This window comes from Mus caroli, unplaced genomic scaffold, assembly GCF_978045245.1.
Source record: "Mus caroli unplaced genomic scaffold, Mus_caroli_1 scaffold_6, whole genome shotgun sequence".
NCBI classification, from domain to species: Eukaryota; Metazoa; Chordata; class Mammalia; order Rodentia; family Muridae; genus Mus; species Mus caroli.
Window position 1 is genome coordinate 69,003,307 of NW_028227261.1, and position 21,593 is coordinate 69,024,899.

A 21,593-nucleotide genomic window follows, 5' to 3' on the forward strand; every position below is an offset into this window, starting at 1 on the left:
TTTAAAGAGAAAAGCTTAAAGTAAGCACAGCTAAATGTGGCCCAGCATGTGGGGACTTGGGTGGGTGTATGCGCCTTCTTCCTGTTTTTAAGATTTGCCATTTAAGCGTTTGATGATGCCATTCTACAATAGCCTGACCCTGTGGATTGTTAGGGATTTCGGTCATGTGATGAATATCACATCATTTGCAAAATTCCTTAAATCATTTGCTAGTATACGCAGGACCATCAGTTTCTACCCGTAATGGGAGTCCGAGAAAGCAAATGCACACAGAGCTACTTGACAAAGTCAAGTTCCAGATATGGACACAATGGTATTTTCCTGGAGCCCTCAGGGCCCCATGTCACACCTGGGGCTGTGCTCCCACTCTGGGAGTTCACCCAACTCACTCTCATTAGATGTCACTGCTGTAGAGTCAATAAATTTTGAGGAAATTATGTCTTGATTTTACATAATTTTTGTTACTGCCTTAAATATATGCATCTGATTTTATTTCTTCAATCTTATTTGTGTGTGTGTGTGCATGCATACATGCAGACATGAATGTGCATGTGAGTGTACGTGTCTGTGGAAGCCAGAGGCATCAAATACCTCTGGGAACTGGTGTTACAGCCCTGCCATCCTTCTGACACAGGTAATGGGAACCTCATTTGGGTCCTCTGCAAGAGCAGTACCTACTCTGCTCTACTGAGCCGTCTTCCTAGTCCCTTGTTTTATTTTATTTTTTTCTTTATCAGCCACATTCTTTCAGTCAAAGTATCTGCAATGTTCAAGTGCGATCTGGATGTGGTAGGGTTGACTGTGTGCTTCAGAACATAATTCCTCAGAAGAGGAACCCTGGGTGCCTGCAGCCCATTCTGTATGGCGTCCAGAGCAGAGCCTCCCCTGGGAGAGCAACCACGGCTGTTTGAGATTAGTCCTATGCTGACAGTTTAGCCAACTACTAATGGTGGGTGCTCTGATCCAGTAACTGTTGAAGGACAAGCAGCCAGCAGGAGTGTGGTGTATGCTTGGATTGTAGCTAATAATATTAGGAGTGGAAGTCAAGGAAGGTAGTAAGTAAAATTGAATATTAAATATCAGATAAACTTTGAAAAAGCCGGTTGCATGAGGATAAGGGTTAATCGACTTCAGAAAGAAACGTCCACGTGGTAAAGTAACTAAGAGGAAGCGTGCAGTACAGACGATAGATTTTAGAGATTGCTAAGATCATGGAAGGTTATAATTAGGAAGGAAGAAGAGTAAGAGATGGGATGTCTTAGAATTAAGGGTGGAGGAGTATGAGGTGTGCCTGAAGGGTGTAGTGAAGAAGGTATGCCTTCCAGTAAACTGAGTGGGAAGGACTCCTGCTGTCACAGCTGTGTGTAGGCAGTAATTAGGGGTGATAGCCTTATTTGTTCCCGTTCTAGCTTCCAAATAATTGACACAAAGATTTGTTAAGTTTATTAACAAGCTTTAAGCATATGACTGGCAGATACTCGTTTATTCTTGCTCTCTATGCCATCTTAGCTACTTCACTCCTTATGGTCTGTGTTACAGTCTCGTCTCAACTTGGCTCGCTCAGCTCCATGTGTGTCCTCATGTCAAATCCCTTGGCGACATGCTCATCCTGACTCTTCCTGGACCCTCTGCCTCATGGCCATCTCTCTCTCTCCTCTCTTTGGGACCCCCTAACTAGGATCAGAAGTGCTGCCCTATTCTCTTCTGCCCAGGTAATTGGTTGATCAGCCCTTTATTAACTAATCAGAGGTGACAGAAAACAGTTTTTACATAACACTAAGACTGGAGTTGCTTGACCACGCAGTTATCCAGACTGTAACTAGATGCCTGGGCCCTGAAATCAGCATACACAATGCATCAAGCCATCCCTCATTAGCTGGGCTGGGTTGAAAGGTGAAGTTCTCAGATCTCTTTGACTCTAGTGAGTTCCATGAGGTGCAGAAGGGGAGTGTGGGAAACTTGCAGCTTCAGTGTTCTTGGGGTTCTGATGTGTGGAGGAGGGGAGAGAGTAAGCCCTTTCCTAATCAGATCCTACAGACTCCCGTTCGTTGCTGGGGCTTTTCCTTGTCCTGGATGGAGGGTTGTTTTACTACAGTCAGGCTGATTTTATTTACTTAGTTTTATTTAAAATGTTTTTATTACATTTTAAAATTGAATGTATCAGGACATATGTATATCATGGTATATGCGTGAGGGTCAGAGAATAACTTTTGGGAGTTGATTTTCTCCTATCAGACTCAAATGGTCTGTCATGGTAGCAAGCACCTTTACCTGCTGGGCTATCTTACTCTTATTTCTTTTTAACAGAATTATTTTCTTGCACTAAATGTCTTCTTTTATCTTTCTAAAGATAATTATAATATTAATTTTTTAAAAAGGTCTTATTTCTGGGGACTGTACCCAGGGGCCCTGCATACTGTTGAGTGTTGGAGTCCAGGAGTAGCCTCACAAACCACATGAACACCGACCTCAGTCAGACAGGGAGAGTTTATTGAACGTATGTCCCAGGACTGTCGGATCAGGGTCACAGTGCAGACTAGGGAGATAAATGATGACATTGAGTGAAAATCCTACAGGGCTTTTAAGCCTCAAATCCATAAACATCTGTGCCAAGTTATTCCACCCATCAGGATTTAGGGACAGAGGACTTCATTAAGAAGATGTCTTTGTTGTACACTTACCCTGCTCCCATTGCTTGGGGAATTCAACTGTGACAGGGGACTTTGTCTTGTTTAACATTCAAGTCTTAACTTGCCAACCAGGATGTCAGTTATCCATATACATGTCTCCTTCTGCGAAGTTGGACATCAGTTCTCAGGGAGGTCTTGAGAACTTAAACTTTACTTGACCCCCTACTCAGAATGGAAGTCTTATTCCAAAAAGTTTCTTATATCAAAAGTTTCAGGTGTCTCTCTTATGTTGTGGTCCATCCCAGGGGCAGCTTATAAAAGCAAACACTATAAAAGCTTATATACAGGTGCAGGAAGTGCTGCTGGTAGTTGGTTTGGGTCCAAGTTTATTGTGGGTAACTAGACAAAGCCGTTCTAACTGACTTACAGAATAGAACAGAATATGCAATCAACTTGGGCATGAGAGAATTTCTTAGTAATAGCAGTAACAACATATGAGAAAGTTTCCTTATAATTTTAGTAAAATATTAGTATAAAATGGCAGGCTAGGTAACAGTTACCTAGGCCTTAACATTTTTACCTAGGCCTTAACATTGAGTGCATCTTTAGACAGATTCTCCCAAGAGTTTTCTACAAAGAATAAGCCTGATATACAGTTTATTATATTTCTGTCTTTCTTTTGGTGGGGGAGGGGTGTGTTTTAAGACAGGATTTCCCTGTGTAACAACCCTGCACATCCTGGAACTCAGTCTGTAGACTAGGCTGGCCTTGAACTCACAGAGATCCACCATGCGTGAGAACAGCAATTGTGAAAATCTGTCTGAGGAGCAAAGAAGTTATTTTAAATCAATATGCTTTAATCATGTCATATGCCTTTAATCATGGCCTATGAGAAAGCATATGACAGCACACCCAGCTGGATGTCATTAAAGAGTGTGGGTGAGAACAAATCAGCTTCTAAAGCCCGTTCATGAGGACTATCATGAGTCCCTGAGAGCTGTTTTCTGTGGGTGGGCTTTACTCCTACAAATTCTACCATACCTGTGGAATTACCGCACCCCAGGAGTACGGTGTCCTGTGGGTCAAGGCTTCATTCACAGTGGATGCTTTGGGGACATAAATGACACTTAAAGAACAACGTAGTTATGGAATAAAAAATAGTTAGACTCCCACTATTGAGTTTGTAGCGGGCTTTATTGACTCATTCCATTTATAATTTGGAGCCTCAGTCCTCAATGGCAGATATTCCCCTCGTCTAGACATTCTCTGGTTTATTGTTTCTGGGGAATGAGATTGATAATCTTTGATGGGGTACTTGCCCATTTATATGAAACTGGAGAAAGGGATCCATGGGTGTAAGTGCTTCTTAAAGAGATCTTCAACGGGGCCACCTGTTTCTACTTTAATTCTTATCCTCTTATCAGAAGAAACAGCTCTCACCTCAGAGGAATAAGAGACATGGTTTATTCTGGAGCATATGTGAGTGGCCATGGCCTTGGAACATAGAATTAGGTCTCCCCAAATCAGTGTTCCAAGGCCGAAACAGTTTCATGGAATTTTTTATAGTAACAGAACAAAGAAAGTTATAAATCAAGGGATTAAAAACAAACAAACCACATGGGTGGAAATGTCAGAGAGGAGGGTTACAGGAAGATGGGGTGCTTTGCCATAGGACCTGGGTGCTGCCTGATAACACCCTTCGTCCTTTAGTCATGGAGAATTAGGCTTTTGTTAACACTCAAAAAGGTCTTTCTCTGCTTGTCAGAATGTTAGGGCTAAGACAGACGGGGCAAAGAATGGTTATTTAGAAGGCTACCCATTGCCCAAGGTAAGTTGTAGTTAGGCCTGCAACTCTTTCACATTACTGAAGGTTAATCAGCCAGTCGGCCTATTCCACAGGTTTTTCTCCAAGTGCTTGTTCATATCCCCAGTGAAGCCTTCAATTCTCGAATGGTTAGGATGTTCTGTGGTAAAAATTAATTTTCTTGTTTTTTTCCCCACTATTGGTTAAGGATTCCGCTTCCTTGAGTCAGCTAAGCCAGTTAGTTTTTTTTTTTTTTTCTGTTTCTATGTATCTTATTTTTTACTCCAATTTAGAATTTACCTTCTCAGCTGGGTGGTGGTGCAATCACCTTTAATCAGGAGGCAGAGGCAAGGCAGGTAGGAAAATCTCTGATTGCAAAGCTAGCCTGGTCTATAGACTGTAGTGAGTTCTAGAACATCCAGGGCTACACAGAGAAACCATGTCTTGAAAAAAAACAAAAACAAAAATAAACACAAAGAATTTACCTTTTCATCACAGTACTCCCATTTTAGTGGAACGTAGGTCAAAGAAAGTAATTATATGTGTTGAATCTGCCATTTTATTTCGACTAGAGAGAAATCTTAGTCAAAATATTCAAAACAACAATAACTTTTGAGACAGCCTCCTAGTCCAAACAAGTATAATTTGTTGATGATTTTGAAAGGGATTTTATGCAGGAATTTGTCTGTTTTGTGTTGTTTCTGAGACAGGGTCTCTCTATGTAGTTCTGGCTGTTTTGGAACTTGCTGTGTAGACCAGACTGGCCTCAAACTCACAGAGGTTTCCCTGTCTTCAGAGTGCTGAGACTAAAGTGTGCACTACTATGCCTGGTTATGTGGGGTTTTCCCCGTTTTTTTTTTTTTTTTTTTGCCATGGTGGAGAACAGATCTGGAGTCCCATACATGCTAAGCAATTGCTCTACTACTGATCTATCTTCTGAGTTGAGTAATTAATATATAATTTACACATTATAAAAGTCTTCTATGTATGTGACTTCCAGTTTCATTTTCGTGGTTCAGTTTAAATATCTACCATTCCAAATCTTTCCTTTTTCCAACTCATGATCAGTCTCTGTTCTGACTCTGAGACTCAGAGAACTATTTGTCTGCCCTATTTATCGATTCTCCTTCTTTTTAGAAATTTCATATAAATGGGACTATAAATGTATGTAAATTCTGCCTGCTTTCTTTCTCTCAGGATAGAGTTTTGAGGCCCATTCTGTGGTATGTGTTAAGGTATTCCTTTCATTGCTAAATAAAAGTCTTTAGAAAAAGTATGGAGTCCCACAGTCTATCCTTTCACCAGATGATAGAGATCAGAGTTGCTTCAAGTTCTCAGGCTATTATGAAATATGCCACTATGAAATATTCTGCATATATCTTCTCAGAACTTACCGTTATCACACAGCTCTCATTTTAGTGGAATTTGGGAAAAAGAAAATGATTACATGTGTGAACACTCCCACATTATTTGGGCAAAGGAGAACTCTTGAGCCCAAATACTGAAAACAACAGTTTCCTTTTGTGTTTTGTATGTAACTTTAGGCACAGTATCATGGAGGTCAGAGCCAAGTTGTGGAAGTCAATTCTCTCCTTTTATCGTGTGTGATCTGGGGACTGAATTTAGGTTGTCAGGACTGGTGGCCAGTACATTTATTTACCTTACTGAACCATCTCATCGCTTTTCTTATTTATTTATTTGAGACCAGGTCACATTATATAGCCCTGGCTGGCCTAGATCTTAGTGTGTAGACAAGACTGGCCTTGAACTCCTAGAAATCCACCTGCTTCTGTCTTTTGAGTTCTGGGATTAACTTCTTAAGTTTTTTCCCCCAATGAACATCATTTTTATTCCTCTTAGATAAATAAGAGTAGAATTGCTGGGTTATATGATCAATAGTGAAACTTTTAAGGAAATGGCCAGAGTAATTTCCAAGATGGCTGAGCCATGTGATACTCCAGCTAGTAGTCTGGGAAGTCAATTCTTCTTTCTTGTCCTTGGCAGCAAAATTGGATTACAGTCGTTCAGATGAATGCATAGTGGAATCTCATTGAGTCCACAATCTGTGCACCCCTAATGCTTATTGTTACGCATTTTGTTGGATAGGTCTTGAGGACCATGCTCAGGTCTGGTGACTTGCTGGGAAGACTCAGCTCTCAGCATGTAACCATGCAGCTGTTATTTATTACAGAGGGAGGAGTCTGAGAAGCCAGGACAAAGGAAAGCTACACAGGCTAAAGCAGTGGTCCTCAACCTTCCTGATGCCGTGAGCCTTTACTGCAGTCCCTCATGTTGTGATGGCCCCCAGCTATCAAATTATTTTTGCTACTTCATAATTGTCATTTTGCTACTGTTATGAATCATAATGGAAATATCTGATATGTAGGATATCGGATATGTGAACCCTGTGAAAGGGTCGTTCCACCCCTAGACTGAGAACTACGGAGGCTAAAGGCTTAAGGGAGCCAAGTGATAGCTTCCAAGTCTTTTGCAGAGGCCTTGCAGAAAATCGGCTTAATCCCCAACAAATGTCTGATAGATCTCAGTAGTCAGTTTTTAGGGTTCATTCCCCTCCCTTCGCAACTCTGCCCTTTTCTTTCTCTCCACCTTCTTACACACTACCCTTCTTATTTGAGTTTGCAAGGGACATGAGCATAACTTGCTACAATGTAGATAACTGGCTCTCCTTGGGAACAGTGGAAGCCATTGTGGTGTCAGAGAATTTGGTTTTGAACTAACTTGCTGATGGAAGGGTGGCTGTGGTTCTCGTATCTCAGGAGCCACTTCACTGAGAGGCTGACTTAGAAGTTTACACAGAGGATAGGTGGTCACCCACTGGTGGATACCTTCTCCTAAGTGGAGCTCTGTGGCTCAGTGGCTCACTTCTGATCCTAAATGTTTATGAACTATTGTGGGTGTGGTGTGGTGTGGTGGTGGTGTGTGCAGACAGCTCTGTGAAGTCAGGTCTTTCCTTCCAGCGTTACCTGGGCTCCAGGGATTGAACTCAGATCGTCAGGCTTGCATGCCAAGCATATTGACCTGCTGAGCCATCTGCCTGCTCCCCTCACCTCTGAGCTTCACTGTGTAGTCATGGGATGCTTTACAGTTTTGCGAATCTTCAAGAACAAGGAACATGTCCTTGGGCTATCTTTAGCATTGATTGGTTTGTTCTTCTGTAGTTCCTGACAAACTCAAAGGATGGGCTAGAGGAAGCAGCAGCCCGACGTTGCTCATCACAACTTTATAGTCACTGTTATCAAAAAAGCACACGTCACCTGATCGTTATGGAAGACAAGAGCCACATGAAGTTAGAGAGTTGTGCAGTGGGTTCTTGCCTCAAAATGTGGCTTTCCTTCTGCTAGCAGGAACATGGATAAGGTTAAGGTACCCGTGAAGAGAACGCTAGTCTCCAACACCAGTTACTCTGTAAGGATTACATGGTGGACCCTGTTCTTGGAAATGAACAGTGTGTGCCCATGGTGGACCCTGTCTTTAGCAATGTGTGCACACATGGTTGACCCTGTCCTTGGCCTTGAACAGAGTGTGCACATGGTGGCCTGTTGTTAGCAATTGGCATTCAGGTACATGAGGCAGGCAGTGGTGTGTGTGTGTGTGTGTGTGTGTGTGTGTGTGTGGTATGGCATTGGGGTCGTGATGATAGCACCCAATCCCTCCTCCTCCACTAACAGTGGAGGGTAATTTATGGGATCATCACTACTGATGATCCCGCAAAACTCCATTATCTGGGGCTGGCAAGAATGATCAGCAAGAAATTCTAAGCTCTTTAACTCTTAAGTGGCTGGTGAGAAAGAAAAGGATAGAGAGAAGGTCATAGCCCCCCCCCCCCTCTCTCTCTCTCTGTATGTGGCTGGGCCAGACCACCTGTTTCATGAATTTCACAAATGTTCATGCACACTTATGTACATACATACATTTTTTGAATCAAATCAGGAATTCTATTGTCATTAATTCATCTAAACAGCATTAATTCATGAAAGTCCATTTTCATGTTGATCTGCAGGAAATTTGCCCCATAGGGTGGGCTGATGCCCAGGAATCAGTAGGCTATGTAATAGTGGCAGGGAAGACATCAGCAGCAAGAAGCAATCTAGGGACAAAGTCCCTAGGGCTGTGCCTCTCAGAGCACCCATTGCAGCCATGCAAAAACTGTGTGCCATCTCCAGCCTTTCTCAATGGCTTCTGTCAGTAGACCCTATTCTTGGCAATGAACAGTGTGTGTGCATGGTAGACCCTGTCCTTGGCAATGAACAGTGTGTGCACATGGCAGCCTGTAACTGTGGGCTTTCTACGCCTGTCCCAGTTCCTGAATAATGACACAAAGACTATATGTACTTATAAGCTTTTGTCCTTATATCTAGATGTAGTTTCTCTATAGCTCATAACTCAATTATCCAGATTATACTAATCTCAGTTCTGCCACATGGCTGGTTAATTACCTCTCCTTCCTTCCCAGCCTGCTTCTTCCTCTGTGTCTGGCTTCCCAGAGTCTCTCTCTCTCTCTCTCTGGAAGTCCCACCTAACTATTCCACTTTTGCTATAGGCCTAACGTGATGGAGAACAATGTTTACAAAATCTAAGGCAGGAGATGATTAACAATACCACATGTGGCCTGAAGTCAGATCTCTGCTGGTTCAGAAATCAGCATCTGAATAACACAAGGGCAGTCTTTACACACTGCACAAAAACATCCTCCAATGGTGGACCCCGTCTCTGGTGACAAACAGTGTGTGCATGTGATGGACCTGTCCTGGAAACGAACAGGGTGCGCGGGTCTTGGTTTGGTTTCCAAATCTCCCATTTCTCTCTCTGAGGTTTCCTCCCTCCCCATGCTCCATTTCACATTTCTATATTCCCTTTAACCAGAAAGGCAAGAAATAACTTTGCTGTTCTTAAGACTGATCAGTAAGTGGTATTCCTGTCTGGGCCCTATCAACCAGCTACCAGTGGAATTCCAGCAGCTGGCAGTGGTTTGCTGACTTCGGTTTTTAGTCTGCCATGGAAGAAAGAACTCGGAGCACACAGCAGCTCAGCACTGCTGCAATCCACAACTCCTCAGACACTCGAAGCTCACACTGTTAACATCAATTCCAGCTCTCTGGTCCACATGGTAGAAAGAGAAAACCAACTTCTCCAGGTTGTCTTCTGACCTCCACATGAGTCTCGGCCCACATGGCTCTCTCTACCCAGAACCTGCAATAAGCAATTGTTAAAAAAAAAAAAAGCAACAAAAAGGAAACAGTAATGTTTAAATCCAAACACTCTCCTATAGTAGTAGACTGTATGGTATACTACCACACTTCTTTTGCTTGCTTTTGAGAAAGGGAGAGCCATGTAGCCCAGAACTTGCCTCCTTGCCCCAGCTGCTGGGATTCTAGACTTGTGCTGCCACACCCAGCTCGAGAGCAGAGGCCCTGGACTTTGTTTTAGTGTCAGAGTAAGCTGCTATCTTGTGAAAACACAATTCCCAGAATAGTTTTGTTTTCGCTGCTTTGAAATAGAGTGAAGTCTCACTTTGTAGCTCAGGCTGGCCTTGACCTTGCAGCAACCCTCCTGCCTCAGTCTGTGTGCGGGGATCACAGGCTGAAGCCATCATGTGCTCTGACTAGTGTTTGATAACAGGAGATTCCAGGGCAGGGCTCTGCAGTGGTTTTCAGGTCCCGCTTAGTTATTAGGGAAGAGAGGTCAGAGGGCAAAAATAGAAGCTCCAAAGCTGCGGTCCTTGAAGTGTGAGCTCTGGGCCAGAATCAGCAACATCATTAAAAACTTGTAAGAGACTCGTGTTTTCTGGAGCCCATATCTCAGAAACAACAGAAACTCAGGGTGGGGTCTGGCAATCTGATTTTTGTCAAGCCAGTGTGGTTCTGATGCTGCTAACATTTGAGACGTTCCTGCTTCTAGGCATCATTACCTGATCAATAGAGGGCTGGACCCTCTCATACTGCTTTGTTCTCAAAAACAGAGGCCTATGGTTGAAAGCAATTCCAAGATGCAGGCAGCCAAGGTATATATAGGATGATCTGGAGATGGAATTCTGGGTCAACATTCTGGAGGTCAGGGCATGCATTTCCTTCAGAAGGACAATGTGTCCTACGGATGGAAAGTGCCACCCGACAAGATACTTTTCATTGTCTTTGCATTATGTGACTGTGCAGTTGGTTAACTCTGGGACTCAGAGACTTCCAAAAGCCCTCCAAGGTATCCTCCACCTTTCTTCCAAGTTCCAGTGGGAGAGTCCCTGTCTTGGGTCTGCCAGGTGAGATACTAGGTGAAGTCTGACCTCACAGGAGGCCCTTATGATGTCATTGCCACCTCAAGATGCCCTCCTCTGCGACTCTGAAGGTCATAGAGGACTCAGTCCTGGGCCCTGCGGCTCGCAGGGGCCAGGCTGTGCTGGCAGGTGCGTGCTTCCCAGTGGCCGCAGTGGCGGCAGCTTACAGACGTGAGCCGGCCTGGCTTGCTGTCTGTGCTAAGTGCTGCTTGTTTGCCCAAGGCCAGCCTCAACAAAGGAATAGACTACAGAATTTTGCAAAAGGGCCACCTAAGTTTCCTTCTGAGCAAAACAGCATCGGTCAAGGCACTGGAGAAGTGTGATCGTTGTCCCAGGCAGCTGGGATCCTCTAGGCGATTGCCTCAGTGGAAGGTCCGAGGTGAAGGATGGGGAAGAGGACTTGCATCTGCAATCTGTGCTCCTGCGGGTAAGATAGTCCTCCCAAGGGCAATCTGGAGAGGGGAGCCTGATTTTCACACTCCCTAGGGTGCCATGCCCCTTTCCTGGACCGAGGACAGGATGTGTCTTCATCCCGCTGCTTCGCTAGGCAGCATCACACTGGATTCGGGTTTTAAACTGCAATATTGTTGACTAATATTTGATGCACACACGTCGAATCAGCGCTGATCAGGCAGTGTGTGTGTGTGTGTGTGTGTGTGTGTGTGTGTGTTTTCTGCAGGGTAGAGATACAGGCACCTTGAGAGTGGGCCGGGCCCAGCCTTGTCTACATGCTGTTAAGACATGGCGGAAACCCTGGCCAGGCTGGGGCCGGTCTTGTTTCTTCTGTTGCAGTTGTTAGGATTGGGGAGTTCTTTTGTGTGGGTGAGTTTCTCACTTACAGAAATTGGTACTTTGGGAGCCATAGTGCACGGGGACCAACTGTTGCAGTGTTGAAATAAACAGTTAACCCAGGGGTGAGTTCGCTGTAGTTTTCGGGCAGGATGCCTTTCTGGCCTTTGCCTTCAGGGCCTTGATGGTGCGAAGCACGGTGAAGGCAGGGTTTTGGAGAGAAACGTTGAGCTGCAGTCTCTGAGATGGTCCTTCTGGCTGCTTTGCCAGGACAGCTAGGGAACTGCAGGGCTGTGCCAGCCAGGGGATAGCAGAGGGGCAGTACATAAACTTGCTTCCCAGGCTTCTGGCTAAGACCAAGTGAAAGGAGTGGCCTCGGGGACTAGCCCTCTGGGGTTGTCACTAAATGTGGGATCTGGGCTAGGAACCGAACTTCTCCCCATTCAAATTTCTCTCTAGGAGTACTCCCCTCACAGGACTATTACAAATGAAGGGATAGGGTGTATGTCTATGCACATGGATTCTATCTATTCTGTTAGTACCCTAAGATCTGCAAAAGGATTTTACAGATACAGTATGTTACATGAAATAACAAAATTATTGTATTTGGGAGAATAGGTTAAGAGGACACTCTGAAAACAGAAGACTTTGTATTCTCAGGAATCAGTATTCATTAGAGTGGACTGGGGACTTTAAAATAGGTGTCATTGCTCCCGCTGTTCATGAGCAATCTCTAAGGACAGTCCCATCAGCAGACTCCAGATAGATACTGCCATTTCCCAGAATTCTGAGCTCTGCTACCTACAAGTGTGGCTCTTGCTTTCAAGGTTTGTCAGGTGGGACCAGCCAGTGTCCAGGGCTAATTTTTCATACTACTGAAAATTCAGTTTTTTTTTCTAAGACTTTGCTCCCATCTTTGCACAGTATGTAGTCTAGGAAGACGGGGACTCATCAGGGGAGAGGAATGTAGAGTCAGATGCCACTTCGATTCCTACCTGGTGTCCTCAGATTCTCTTTTTCCCCCATCCTGCAAAGTTGCTCCTTCCACTGGATATAAAGTCTGTCTGGCGTGCCTTCCTTGCCTCCCCCTCCTGTGTCTACTTTATGGTCCTGTCAAGTGCCTTGGGTCTGACTCTCATGTTGGTCAGTCTTCCCTCCTGCCTTCTTAGTCTTTTTCAGTTTTTTTTTTTTTCCCTGTGATTTTGATGGGGCATCTCAGAGTTCAAAGCAGATTTTCTGGTCTCCACTCATGGTTCCTTTGTCTTGCTTTTCTTCCCTTTTTGAAAATGCTTCTACCTTCTCCTTCTGCCTCCTAACCTTTTAAGATCTTGCTCATGTTGTAAGACTCCCATCTGGCTCAGTCCTATAGACCCCACCCAGTACAGAGGTAGGACCCCACTTTCTATGGTCTTTTAGCTATGTGTATGCCAGCTTCATATCTAGTGATGGTGTGTTCTGGAACAGCCAAGCTCTGTTTTTGTATGCTTTGTGATATTGACCTGTTGAGTAGTCAGAACACACCATTGTGGGATGGTGGAGGGATCTGTGGAGTCCGTTAGGGACATACAATCTGGAGTGGTGCTGTCTCTAGTGCTTGCCACATGATGCCATTTTACTTCAGTGAATTGTAATTGAGGGCTTCCCCAACTTCCTCCAGCCACTTGGGGGCTGGAGAGCTATTTTAGTAGCTAAGAGCATTGTCTGCTCTTCCAAAAGACCCCGGCTCAGCCTGGCCTGGGACACACTGTGTATAACTGGGAACTTCTGTTTCTCCCGGTTTCCATTTCCCAAGTCCTGGGATTAGAGGCCTGCATTACTATTCCCAGCATTTCTTTGGCTTTTGAGTTTTGTTATGTAGTCCAGGCTAGCCTTCAACTCTGCTGCTGCCAGGATTGTAGGCATGTTGTCACCATGGCTAGCTCCTTAAATATGATCTCACCTGTAATACATGATACTCATCAGTGGGGGAAGGCCTCTATTGTTGGACATCAGAGGGAAGAGCAGCCCTTGGTCCTGTGGGAGTTTGATGCCCCAGTGTAGGGGAATGCCAGGACAGGAAAGCGGGAGTGGGTGGGTAGATGGGGGAGCACCCTCAAAAAGGCAGGGGAGGAGGGATGGGATGGGGGAGAGACCTGGAAAGGGGATAACATTTGAAATGTAAATAAAGAAAATATCCAATAAAAGAAAAGAAAATTGAAAAACAAAACAGTCTTTCTGCTGGGAACTAGCGGCTAAAGAGCAAGTTCTTAAGTTTGGCCACCAGATGGCAGTGTTTTCTCAGTCAAGCCTCATCGACGGTTCAGCTGGTCTAACAAATCCTTTGGGGTTCAGAAGCTTACTTGAATTTTATTTTTATTTTTGTTGTTGTTGTTTTTTTAAATAGGTTTACTTTAAGTTTTCTAAAATGAGCAATTAGTTAGTGTTTTGGGCTCAGCATAGCCGAGGAAGGTGTTATTCCTTAAGGAGCTGAACATAGAATGAAAGTGTTTCAAATACCGTGCCACCAAAGATTCTAACCACTCATAAACCTTGTTAGCAAGCTTCACTGGTTTAAGGAAACCAGACACAGTTCCCTGCATCTTCAAAACACATTCTACACCTTCCCTTAAGCAAAAGCTGGCAACTGGCATACTACAATAGAATATTATAATTTTAAAAATATGATCAATACCAAATAAGGAAAAGCAAGCATTTATAAGTTGCAGAAAGATGGAAAAGTCAACATTTTTTAAACCCAAATGTTAATTATTTCTATATAGCTGCAGCCTCTCTCTCTCCCTCCCTCTCTCTCTCTCTCTCTCTCTCTCTCTCTCTCTCTCTCTCTCTGTGTGTGTGTGTGTAACCCCACAAGAGGGGATAGTGTTTCCAATTGTGCCTGAAAACCCCCAGTGTTGCCTGAAGAAACCCCCACTTCGGAAGTTCTACAGTCTTCCACCACATTGTACTTCTGTGATTTTTCAGAAAATTCAGAGCAATTTCTTTCCCCGTCATCGGAATGATTGTCAGCATGGGAAACATGGCTTTAGTAAGGAGGTTTGATGGGCCCATCTGAGCCTGTTCTCCCTGGGGGAGCTTTTCAGTTTCTTTAGTTGTCCTTTTTCAATTTGGTATTGGGAATTGAAGCTAAATTAGCAGGGCTCTGATAGTGTAGACAGTCAGGCGTTCTTCTGCCTTCAGAGCTGCAGACACGAGTACACCTTCAGCTCGCTCATCTCACAGGTAAGGGAACAGAAGCAGAGATTAAGTCTAGAAGGATCCATTTTGTTAAGCTTGGGCATAAAGTAGGTCAGTCAAACTGTCTCCACCTTTAACAGCATATCAGACATTGCTAGATGCTGTGATTCAGTCTGGTGTAATTTCAAATAATACAGGCCCACTTTTTTTTCCCTTTTCCTCTCCTTTCCAACTACTGGGTCTACTGGTCATATGTAGCCCTGGCTGGCCATAAACTTGAGTGTAAATTGTTGTTAGTGCTGCCTTATCTTTCTTATTGATGGGATTACAGACAAGCACCATTATGCCAGGCTTAACAATACACCTCTAGAGTGGTCAAGATGGCTCAGCAGGTAAAGGTGCTTGCCATCAATCCTGGATCCCACATGCTGGAAGGAGAGAACAGACTCTCACAAGTTGTGCTTTGATTTCCACACATGTGCCGTGGGGCTGTGGCGCATATGTGAATCAATACATGCACACGTAAAAGTAAAAATATAAATAAAAAAGACCTAAGGCTTGGGAAGAGATGGATCAGTGATTACAAGGACTTGCTGTCCTTGCAAAGATCCTAAGTTCAGTTCCCAGCACCCACATGGCAGCTCACAGGCATCTGTGACTCCTGTTCTAGGGGACGGAGGCAACACCTTGCTTTGACTTCTGCCAGCACCAAGGACACACATGGTACATGGACACTCAAACATTTATAGAAACAAATTTATAAAAAAGATAGTCTTCTTCATGCCTGTGCATATGTGTGTGTGTTTTGCATACTCTCGTGCACACACGCAAGTTAGTTCAGGTGTTCTTGAAAGCCAGAGGCATGAGATTCCCCCAGAGCTGGCGTTATAGGTTGGATGCTAGAACTGAACCCTCTACAAGCACAGTTTATGCTCACTTCAGTGCCCAACATACATTATCTTAATTTTTGTGAGTGCTGTGGACCACACTCAGGGCCTCACACATCCTAGGCTACAGCGCTACTGCTGAACTGTATCCACACTGAGCCATCTTTGTCTATTGATTACAAGAAGACACCTGTCTGAGTGAGAAGTATTATCTGATGAAGAACAATATAGCAAATTCTAAAAGCTTTTTAGTAAAGCAATAGAAACAGCAAGTCTTCCTCCAGAAATTAAATGTTAGTACCTCTACTTTTTATAAAATTTGAGAAGAAAAGTAGATGTTAAAGAAAGGATTGACATAGCTTACTTTTATATCTGATTGTTTTATGGCTTACTGTGCACCATTTAAAGGGCTTTGTAAAACTTCCAGGAAATTCCAGGATGAGGCTGGGGATATGTCATGGGGTATTTATGTAGCATTGGTCATAGGCACGGCATCTCATAAAGAAGAGAGGACCAGCCATTGCTTGGGAGGATGTGGCTTTGGCTGTTTCTGGAAGTGTGTGGACAGAGGAAGGTGACCTCCGGGGCAGTTGGGTATCTGCAACTTAAATCAGTTATGTGAACCAGGGAGGAACTTGTTATTTTAATTTTGGAAAATATTTTCTTCACATTGATGGAAATTTCCTTAACCTTAGATTTTTATTTTCTTAGAGTCTCTGTTACAAATTAAAAGAAAGTGGGAGGAAGGGGGACTTGGTTGGATGTTACACGTTTCAAGAAGAATTCTTGTTTTTAATCTAAATAAAATTGACTTCATAAATTCTGATTAGGGGGAAAAGGAAAGAGTTGGGAAAATCATTGTATGCATACTTGCTGATGACTTTGGATAAGGCCAGGAGGGCATCTTCCACGTTAACATACTTGTTTTGTGTGTTTTCTGAACTTTTCATGGGAGGCTACTTTATAGGCACTTTAACGTGGATTTTTAGATACCAGGATTAACTGTTAGTTGTTCACATATACTTTTCATATTAGATATGTGTATAATCTGTGTATAATCAGTCAAATTACAGACATTGAGGGCATAGAACACAGCTTTGTACTAATTCAGATAGCATCAGTTAAAACAAAACAATCTACTCTATCATGTGGGCTAAGAATGGACTTGTGGAGTGATGACCTCTGAGAGCAGCAGAGCATACAGAAGCACAGAAGCACAGGGGCTGGACCAGGCCACGAGTTCAAATTCCATCCTCAACACAGCCTAGTTGTGCCACATTGACCACTTTACAGTGATGTCTGTACTTCTATGTGCCTCACTGTGTTCTCATCTGTAAAATGGACACAGGAGTAGGGTCTTCATCATAGGGCTGTCATGAGGGTGGAACCATTATAAAATAAGAAGAGAGCCCTTAGGGAAGATGAAACTACAAGTGTTACCAAATAAATGAAGATAAAGATGCCAGCCTGTAGTCGGGTGATGAAGCCTCTTGAGAGGAAAATTCCACCTTTGTTCTTAAAAGATGATGTATTCTTCAGAGGAGAGTAAGCCTTATTAACTGGTCAGAAATGAAGAAGTTAAATCAGAGGGAGTGTAGTTAAATGGTTGGGGGCTGGGTGATACTTGGCAGACTGGAGTGGTTTACAAGGGTTTAACAGAACTAAAAACTATTGTGTGTACATCTAGGAGCGGCGACAGATTTCTGGAGTTGGTTCTCTCCTTCCATCCTTTTGAGGCTTCGGGTATTGAACTTAGGAACTCAGGCTTGTTTGGCAAGCACCTTTGCCTGCTGAGCCATCTTGCTTGCCTAGTTTACAGGGGTTGTTCACTGTTTACCCACGGGCAGGCCTTCTGCGCCCTCGGGGGCTGCCAGTGCACCCCCAGGGGCTGCCTGCACATGAGCCCAGCAGCCACTATACTTCCCAATGTGCAGACTGACGGGAACAAGCATCGGAGAAATGTCTATTTGCAGGTATCCGAAAGCCCATCATTTTGTATAACAAACTGAATTTGTCATGTCAGACATGAATCCAGTTTCTGTGTGTGCTGGTCAATTACTTAATCTCAGAAATGTTACCCCTTACTGGATGATTATTTTTAAAAGTCACCATCTTCCCTGCAACTGCCAATTTTGTCTTGTAAGTACCACGCAGTTCCGCTCAGTTCCCCACATAAAATTTACCTACATCCCTGGACCGAAGTCCAACCCGCGAAGCAAAGAATCAGCCAAGCACTGCAGCCTTTAACGCTGATTTAAGTCAGAGAGCAGCTGGGGCGGAGAGAAAGAACCAGGTGATAGTGAGCAGAGCGCAGTGAACTGTGAGCCTTATCAGTCTGTTCAGAGCCCTCAGCATCCTTGGGCTCCGTTGTCTTTTTTTTTCCTTTCCTATGCCCTGACATTATATGAAATCAGACCACACTTTATTATTGTGTGTGCATGCAGAGGATAACTTGAAAGCGCTGGTTCTCTCTCCTCCCACCACGTGGGATCTGAGGTTTAAACTCAGGTCCTCAGCGTTGGCAGCGGGTGCTTTTACCCACTGAAACATTTTGCTGGCTCCACTTTTGGGGTTGGAGAGATGGCTTAGTGGTTAAGAGCATTCATTGGCTGCTCTTCCAGAGACCTTGAGTTCAATTTCTAGCACCCACATGGCAGCTCACACCTGCCTGGACCTCCAGTTCCATGGTATCTGACACCCTCATGAAGTCACACATGCAGGCAGAACATCAATGCACATTAAATAAATAAATGGTTAAAAAATGAAAAGACCCTAGGGTTCTATCTATGGTAGTGAAAGAGAGACTTGTCCATCTTGCTGAGCCTGCTAGTGGCGTTTGAGTGGGGCAGAAGCTGGGAGGTTAATGAGGTTAAGGTCAGCCATAGTGTCATAGAGAGACTCTGGTTCAAAAACCCAAAGTGATCTTCAGATAACGAACTTGCCCTCACGCTCTATGATAGTGACAGTCTAGGCTCCGAATCTCTGCCTCCTGTCTCTGAAGGTAGGCACCTTCTGGAGTCTTTGATGGTGACCTTAGAGGGGAGAGAAGAAAAAGCAAACTGTTACAGAGCTGGGAAGGGATTTTTCTGATTTTTCAGAAAACTCCTGAGTGATTAGCTAGCACATGTGTCTTTCATGGGCCCTGAGGACTTTTGGGCATATCTTGCTTGTTTTCATAATGCGCTCAGATTTCCTCCGCACATCAGCATCTGTGGGTGCTTCAGCTTCACAGTACCCCATTTTAGATCATCGAAGACATAAATTACATTAGTATCCTGTTTCTCCATTCCAAAGGGAAGGAAGAGGCCTGCTTTGGTCAGCCTCTGACACAGCTCTGCTGGCATCCAGGGTCCTTCCCATGGCCCAGTTAGTGGAGCTCTCAAAGGCCTAGGGTTCTATAATTCCTACCAGCGTCAGAGATGCTCTGTACAAGACCATGAGTTGGGAAGCAATCAGAAGAGGAATCACTTGGCTTTGCTAAGATAACTCTCTAGATAGTGAAAGACTGGTTGGATAGAGAATAATCAGATGGACTCTCAGCTTACTGAACACGTGGACCCAAAGAGCACTGACTGATGGTTATTGGCCTTCTTGGAAGAATATTTCAAGTGTGAGGCAACAGGGCTTATTGCTAGTGTGTGTGTGTGTGTGTGTGTGTGTGTGTGTGTGTACATGTCAGGGGGCAACTTGCTGGAAACTGTTCTCTCCTTCCACCACATGGATTCTGAGGCTTGAACCCTAGTTGCCAAGCTTGGCCATAAGCATTTCTATCTGCTGAGCTACATGGGTAGCCTCTATCTATCTATCTATCTATCTATCTATCTATCTATCTATCTATCTATCTATCTCTATATATCTATATCACGTGTATGCTACAATGTACAGAGGGTGACTTGAACTTGGCCCAGTCTTGGTCACATGCTGACATCTCACAGCATAAGCATCTCACTGGCTTCTGGAGAGGGAGGTGGACTCTTTTCTATCACGAGATTAACACTGTGGGAATTCATCGAAAGAAGGGCATCAGATAAGAGGCAGCTAAAATATAAACTTCCATGAAAAGAATTTATGCCTAATTTTATAGCACGTAAGCAGATGAAAGGCTCATGTAAGCTTGAACAGAAGTTCTCATCTGTGACACACATGGACACTTCTGTCCTCGGGGCCTGTCTTGTGCAGCTAGTTTTGCAGGATGCTTAGCTACATATACCTGTTATTAGATGCTAGTGACATCCAACTGATTATGAAAACCAAAAATGTCTGATGGGGAGAGGGCTCAGTAGATGAAGAGGCCCTTGTTGCCAAATTTGAGCACCCGGGTTTGAATCCTGGGACCTACGTGATAGAATGAGAGAACCAACTACTGCCAGCTGTCCTCTGATCTTCACATGTGCCTCTGTTGCCTAATGTCTCTTTAGGGAGGGACAGAATCACGAAAGGTTGAAAATTACTGGACTAGAGGCATTTCCAAGCCATAAGGATTTGGTAGCCGTACAATGATTGCTTTATTCATGAGAATTAGATCTTATTTGACTGTTCTTGTGCCATGATGATAGACTTAACCTGCACATGAGTGCTTGAAGGTACAGTGTCCCCAACCTTAAATGTCCCTAAGAATCCTCTGGAAATCTGCACCTGAAGGACACAGATTTATGGGTCCTGTCTCCATATTCCTTGATTCCACGGGTCTGAGGCCCAGGCACCTGAGTGCTTGACCCATTATGCCTGAAGCTTTGGGCAGTGGATCGCTTCTTCAGAAGCATGGTGCTAATTCGACAAGAGGACTAGCAAAATAACCTCAAAAACAAAAGACATGCTTTGTTGACAGAATTGGTGCGATTTTCAGATTTCCAGTCTTCCAGGATCTTGATGAAAAGAAGCAAGGTGAAGACACTGTTTGTGGTCTGGCAGAGTGCTTAGAGCTAGCTAACATTCATTACTCTCCAGCCCCATCAGCAAGAAGTGTATTCTCTGTTTTGAGCTCTTGACTTGCTCACTCCTTGGGGAGGAAGTTTGGACTCTCAAACTACCAATTGCATTGCTCAATTCCCTCAGGGTGGTTTTAGTGCTTCTTGGACCTCACAGGCCCATTCTGTGATCTCCACGACAGACTTCCTCACCCACTGTGGAAGCAAAGAGCACCCGCTCAGCACCCCACGCTGTGTTCTTCCCGTGGGGCCTCAGGGGTGGGTAGTCTTACAGTGCAAGGAGCCTCAGCTCTGAAATTCCTGTGACAAAGCTGTGTCCCTTAAGTGCTCATGTCTCCACCTCTCAACACAGCAGTGCAGAGGCACTCACGGGTGCTCACCTGAGTGTGTGTGCTTGTGCGTTTGTGAGGGTTAACGTGTGTGTGTGTGTGTGTGTGTGTGTGTGTGTGTGTTGTATGTGCACGAGAAGGCTGGGGGGATGATGGGTGCCCTTCTCAACTGCTGCTGCTTCTTTCTTTTTTTCTTTTGATTGTTTGTTTTTTTTAAAGCTACCTATATACAGTATAATTTTCATCTTTCTAGAGCTTGCTTTATATCTTTTAAAAAATTATATGTATGTATATATATATATTACATGTATGTATATATATATTACAGTCCAGTCTTTCTTCCCCTCCTGTTCTGCCCTCTGACGGTTCCTCAACCTATCCCTCCTCCCTGGTATTCAAGAGGATGTCCCCTCCCCAAGCCCCCACCCAGCCAGGCCCTCGACATTCCCTGGGGCCTCAAGTCTCTCAAGGGTTAGGTGCATCTTCTCTCACTGAGGCCAGACCAGCAGTCCTTTGATGTATATGTGTTGGGGGCCTTAGACAAGCTAGTATATGTTGCCTGGTTGGTGGCTCAGTGTGTGAGAGATTTGGGGGATCCAGGTTTGTTGAGACTGCTGGTTTTCCTATGCGGTTACCCTCCTCCTCAACTTCTTCTAGCCTTTCCCTAATTCAACCACAGGGGTTCTTGACTTCAGTCCATTAGTTGGTTGTAAGTATCTGCTTCTGCCTCAGTCAGCTGCTTGTTGGGCCTCTCAGAGGGCAG

The 21,593-nt window shown here is 44.2% G+C and overlaps 1 protein-coding gene across 1 annotated transcript in view; it reads left to right on the top strand.

Annotated features, from left to right (window-relative positions):
* The first annotated feature begins 10,818 nt into the window (after window positions 1-10,818).
* Window positions 10,819-21,593, top strand: part of Saxo1 (stabilizer of axonemal microtubules 1) — a 106,897-nt gene continuing 96,122 nt past the window's right edge. The window contains exon 1 of the mRNA XM_021160759.2: window positions 10,819-11,150. Coding sequence (XP_021016418.1) covers window positions 11,110-11,150 — 41 coding nt within the window. The 5' untranslated portion in view covers window positions 10,819-11,109. The remainder of the gene's footprint in view (window positions 11,151-21,593) is intronic.